This window comes from Somniosus microcephalus, chromosome 2, assembly GCF_052327205.1.
Source record: "Somniosus microcephalus isolate GS21.2 chromosome 2, FLI_Smic_1.0, whole genome shotgun sequence".
Lineage (NCBI taxonomy): Eukaryota > Metazoa > Chordata > Chondrichthyes > Squaliformes > Somniosidae > Somniosus > Somniosus microcephalus.
Genome location: NC_140988.1, coordinates 385,173,235 through 385,179,234, shown reverse-complemented (window position 1 = coordinate 385,179,234; position 6,000 = coordinate 385,173,235). Strand labels below are relative to the sequence as shown.

Sequence of the window (6,000 nt, the reverse complement as noted above, 5' to 3'; positions counted from 1 at the left end):
TTATGGCAAGCTGTAACATAGTGTGCCGCCAGTGTTATGCAACTTCTCTGTTCCCCTAGTAGGTATGGGAGTTTTTGGTCGTCATTCAATTTTCTGAATTCCGGGCATATTTTTGTAAATTTTGGGTAGAAATTCTCCCTTATGCCCTGATATTTTCTACAAGCTGTGAGGAAGTGCATCTCTGTCTCCACCATTCCCTGACTGCAGTGAGAGCATATCCTGTCCTCCCTTGGTAGCCGGGTCTGCCTGTGTCTACCTTTTTCGATCGCCAGGCTATGTTCACTAAGTCTGTACATTGTCAGGATTTTTCTCAGTTTGCTGTCCTTTACCATTGTCAGGTAATCAGCTATGTTGTATTGTCTGTTTAGGGCCAAGTAGCAATTGAGTTTGCTTTGGGTTTTTGTTGTTTCTGCCCAATATGTCAGATATTTTTCCTTTTGCTTAGCGACGATTGTGTTGGGTCGAATTCTTTGTGTTACGCTGTCACTGTCCTGTGGCTGGTTATTGTTAGTAGTGTTAGTAGTTACTTCACTGAGTCCCAGGACTAGTTGACTGAGGGTATTCTTCTTTATGGTCAGCTCTTGGCATTTCAGGGCGTCATAGTGATAGCATTGGGGGTTGCTCATTTGTAGGTGATTCCAAAATTTGGTGGCTCTTTTTTGGATAGTGATTATTAATGGATATTGGCCTAGTTCCGCCCTGCATGCATTGTTTACTGTTTTCCTTTGAGTCCGGAGGATACTTTTACAGAATTCTGCATGTAGGATCTCAATTGGGTGTTTGTCCCATTTTGCAAATTCTTGTTGTGTTAGCGGTCCCCATACCTCACTGCCATAGAGTGCAATTGGTTCAATTACTGATTTGAAAATTTTTAGCCAAATGCTAATTGGGATTTCTATTTGGATTGATTTTTTAATGGCATAGAAAGCCCTTCTTGCTTTCTCTTTCAGTTCATTCACAGCCAGTTTGAAGTTTCCTGTAGAACTGATTTTTAAGCCCAAGTATGTGTAGTTAGTGGTTTGTTCAATTTTGGTTGTTCCTATTGTGAAATTTATTTTGGGTCCTTGAGGTCTGGATCTTTGCTGGAACACAACGACTTTGGTTTTTTTGGGATTTATTGTCAGGGCCCAAGTCTGGCAGTACGACTCCAGCAGATCCAAGTTCTGCTGTAGACCCTCCTTAGTTGGTGACAGCAGAACCAGGTCGTCTGCACAGAGGAGGAATTTAACCTTGGATTCATATAGGGTGAGGCCGGGTGCTGCAGATTGTTCAAGTAGTTTTGCCAATTCATTTATGTAAATATTAAAGAGTGTCGGTGAGATTGGCGAGCCCTGCGTCACCCCCCGCCCCTTTGGGAAGTATTTTGTTCGTTTGTCTCCAATTTTAACTGCACATTTGTTGTTTGTATACATTGATTTAATTACATCATATGTTTTTCCCCCTACCCCGCTTTCAATAAGTTTCAGGAATAAACCGTCATGCCAGATGGAGTCGAAAGCCTTCTGGAAATCTATAAAGCATGCGTAGATTTTGCTTTTGTTATGGTGAGCGTGTTTGTCAATTAGGGTCTGTAGGGTGAAGATATGATCTGATGTTCTATAGTTTGGCAGGAATCCAATTTGGCTTTTACTCAAGACATTGTGCTCCTCAAGGAAGTTTATAAGTCTTTTGTTTATGATGCTACAGAATACCTTCCCCAGGTTACTGTTTACACAGATGCCTCGATAGTTATTTGGGTCGACTTTGTCCCCACTTTTGTATATGGGCGTTATGAGTCCTTTGTTCCAGATATCAAGGGAAGTAACTGACACTCAGAACCAAGTTGAAGAGTTTTAGGATAGCCAGTTTCATTTTGTCGTCTGTGTGTTTAATCGTCTCGTTTAGTATGCCGTCTGTCCCGCAAGCTTTTCCTGGTCGCAGGTCCTTGAGTTTTTCAGAAAGTTCTTTTTCTGTTATTGTGGAGTCTAGCGGGTTTTGGTTATCTTTTATGGCCATTTCTAGCTTTTCCAGTTTTTTGCATATTTGGTGTTGCTCTGGCCTTAGTGTGTTTTTCTGGTATAATTTTTCAAAGTGGTTTTCCCATGTGTCCCCATTTTGAATGGCCAATTCGTCGTGTTGTTTTTTGTGTAGTGTATTCAAGTTGTCCCAGAAACAATTGGAATCAATGGATTCCTCCATGGAGCTGAGTGTATTCTTAATATATTGCTCTTTTTTGGTTCTGAGTGTGTTTCTGTATTGTGTTAGTGTCTGACAATAAGTAAGGCGTAATTCCTCGTTTTCTGGATGTCTGTGTTTTTGGTTTGATATTTTTCTAAGTTTTTTCCTCATGTTATGGCAATCTGGGTCAAACCATTTTTCATAGTTTTTTGTTTTGGGTTTGTTCTTGCGAACTTTCAAGTTTGCACTTGTTGCCAAATTATCGAAAATATTGTTTAGGTTATTTACTGGCCCGGTTTACGCCTTCTTTATTGTGAGTGTATATGTTATCCAGAAAGGTGTCCAAGAGAGCTTGAGTTGATGCATTGCTCTCACCCTCTCCCCTCCCGTCTCCCCCTCCCTCCCTCCACTCTCCCCCTCCTCCTCCTCTCCCCTTCCTCCTGCCCTCCGCCTCTCCCCTTCCTCCCTCCCCCTCTCCCCTCGCCCCCTCTCTTCCCCTCTCTCCCTCCCCTTCCCCCTCCCTCCCTCCCCTCTCCCCTCCCTCCCTCCCCTCTCCCCCTCTCTCCCTCCCCTCTCTCTCCCTCCCCCTCCCTCCCCCTCACCCCCTCCCCCCCTCCCTCCCCCTCACCCCCTCCCCTCCCTCTCACCCCTCCCCTCCCTCCCTCTCCCCCTCCCTCTCTCCCTCCCTCTCCCCCTCCCCCTTCCTCCCCCCTCCCTGCCCTCCCTCCCTCTCCCCTGCCCTCCCTCCCTCTCCCCCTCCCCTGCCCTCCCCCCTCCCTCTCCCCCTCGCTCCCCTCTCCCCCTCTCTCCTCCCCTCCCTCACCTTGAGCTGCTTCTTCCGCTTGCGCCCGTTGCTGAACGTGGGTCCGGGGACGCAGCTGACAGCGGCGGGCATCCCTCCGCGGCACTCGGCCGTGACGTTCCCTTTCACGAGCTCGAACTGGCAGAGTGCGAAGTGGGACTCATTGCCCACACAGGCCACCGAGTGCGCCCGGTACTTCGGTCGCTGGCGCTCTGACACCATCCTGAGAGGAAGAGAGATCAGTGACAGATGATCAGTGATCGGTGGGGGGGTGAGGGGAGAAGGTGCTCGGAGCCCCGGGGTAACAAAGGCAGGGATGAGGGTTTCATAGGAACATGGGAACAGGAGGAGGCCATTCAGCCCCTCTAGCCTGTTCCATCATTCAATGAGATCATGGCTGATCTGTGACCTAACTCCATATACCCGCCCTTGCCCCATATCCCTTAATACCTTTGGTTAACAAAAGCGATCAATCTCAGATTTAAAATTAACAATTGATCTAGCATCAATTGCTGTTTGTGGAAGAGAGTTCCAAACTTCTACCACCCTTTGTGTGTCGAAGTGTTTCCTAATTTCACTCCTGAAAGGTCTGGCTCTAATTTTTAGATTATGCCCCCTAGTCCTAGACTCCCCAACCAGCGGAAATAGTTTCTCTCTATCTACCCGATCTGTTCCCCTTAATATCCTGAAAACTTCGATCAGATCACCCCTTAACCTTCTAAAACCCTGGAACTCCCTCCCTAACAGCACTGTGGGAGTACCTTCACCACACGGACTGCAGCGGTTCAAGAAGGCGGCTCACCACCACCTTCTCAAGGGCAACTAGGGAGGGGCATTGAATGCCGGCCTTGCCAGCGACGTCCACACCCCATGAATGAATAAAATTTAGATTTTGCCACGAGAAATTAAAAGCAAGGAAGTACTACTGCAGTTAAACAGGGGAATATAAGCCTAATTTGTGTAATCTCTCCTCGTAACTTAACCTTTGGAGTCCGGGTATCATTCTGATAAACCTACGCTGCACTCCCTCTAAGGCCAGTATATCCTGCCTAAGGTGTGGTGCCCAGAACTGCTCCCAGTGCTCCAGGTGTGGGGTGAGGGAAGTGGGGTGGTGGGAGTTATGGGGGAGGTGGGGAGTGGGCTGAGCTACCCGCTGGGGGGGGGGCAGGGGCTGGCGGGGGGGGCGGTGAGGGTGACGGGGTTCGGGTAGTCTCACATTCTCTCACCGAGAGTCCAACGCCGATAAGAGCAGGCATCCAATCAATGGTGGTTCTGGTGCGGTACCAACAATCCAGAGGTCGTGAGTTCAAATCCCGCCAGGGCCAGGTGTCAGATTGAATTCAATCAATCAGGTAATTTGTGGCCTGGCAGCAGACAAGGGCCACACCAGACGGCGGATAGTTGTAAAAACCCAACTGGCTCACTGGTGTCCTTCAGGGAAAGAATCCTGCCGTCCTTACCCAGTCTAGACTACTCTGAAGGCTGAGGGGGGACCTGATTGATGTGTACAAAATTATGAGGGGCATAGATAGGGTAGATAGAAAGGAACTTTTCCCCTTAGTAGAGGGGTCAATAAGCAGGGGGCATAGTTTCAAGGTAAGGGGCAGGAGGTTTAGAGGGGATTTGAGGAAAAACTTTTTCACCCAGAGGGTGGTTGGAATCTGGAACTCACTGCCTGAAAGAGTGTTAGAGGCAGGAACCCTCACAACATTCAAGAAGCATTTAGATGAGCACTTGAAACGCCATAGCATACAAGGCTACGGACCAAGTGCTGGAAAATGGGATTAGAATAGATAGGGCTTGATGGCTAGCGCGGACACGATGGGCTGAAGGGCCTCTTTCTGTGCTGTATAACTCTATGACTATACTCGTGACTCCGTCCCACACCAACATGGTGGACTCCTGGGTGGTAAAACTGGGCTTGGACTTACCTTTCGAGTTCCCCCCTCGGCCTGTGCTGAGGGTCTGGGGGGAGGGGGGAGCAGGGCTGCAGGGCGATCCCCTCAGGAAGCCCCTGCGACTGGGGACCCCACGCCCATAAGAGGATAGGGAAGCGGGAGGGAGCGGGAAGCCCCGTCCACCTTGTTAGCGTGGCGTCGATTGGCCAGTACTGCCACCAACTCCCGCTCCTCGAGAACCATGGGACAGCGGAAAGGGGTCAGAGATCATGCTAACGCATCGCCGACCACTTCTTCTGACCTTTGCCCTCAGGGGCATACCCCAGCGGAAAGGGTTGGGGTACTGGGCGTCTACATTCTGTGCAGGGGGAGCTGCGGAAACCTATCACAGGCACTCGGGGTAACCAAGCTCCTCTACTTTGGTGTGACTCGAGAGGGGAAGCCGCGGGGACGCGGACCAGCGCCGAGCGCAGGATGGAGAATCTGGGCCACACTGCTACAATCCCATTGGTAAGCCCCCACTCTCGCTTCCAACGAGCCTCCTCACCCCGGCACGGCAGGACACAGCCAACACAACCACCCCGTCCATCACCGTGTACCACGGCATAGCCCATTCACCGTGTACCGAGCACTATCCTGTGAAAAATCAATTTCTGACCCACTGTCCCAGAGTGTGAAAGGACAGTGTGTGACCCACTGTCCCAGAGTGTGAAAGGACAGTGTCTGACCCACAGGCCCAGAGTGCAAAAGGGCAGTGTGTGACCCCCTGTCCCAGAGTATAAAAGGGCAGTGTGTGACCCACTGTCCCAGAGTGTGAAAGGACAGTGTGTGACCCACTGTCCCAGAGTGTGAAAGGAGAGTGTGTGACCCACTGTCCCAGAGTGTGAAAGGACAGTGTGTGACCCACTGTCCCAGAGTGTGAAAGGAGAGTGTGTGACCCACTGTCCCAGAGTGTGAAAGGACAGTGTGTGACCCACTGTCCCAGAGTGTGACAGGACAGTGTGTGACCCACTGTCCCAGAGTGTGAAAGGAGAGTGTGTGACCCACTGTCCCAGCGTGTGAAAGGACAGTGTGTGCCCCACTGTCCCAGAGTGTGAAAGGACAGTGTGTGACCCACTGTCCCAGAGTGTGAAAGGACAGTGT

General features: G+C 50.1%; 1 protein-coding gene across 1 annotated transcript in view; it reads right to left on the bottom strand.

Annotated features, from left to right (window-relative positions):
* Positions 1-6,000, bottom strand: part of LOC147123831 (lysyl oxidase homolog 3B-like) — a 72,776-nt gene that overhangs the window by 4,553 nt on the left and 62,223 nt on the right. Inside the window, exon 6 of the mRNA XM_085967351.1 lies at positions 2,981-3,182. Within this exon, the coding sequence (XP_085823477.1) occupies positions 2,981-3,182 (202 nt within the window). The remainder of the gene's footprint in view (positions 1-2,980; positions 3,183-6,000) is intronic.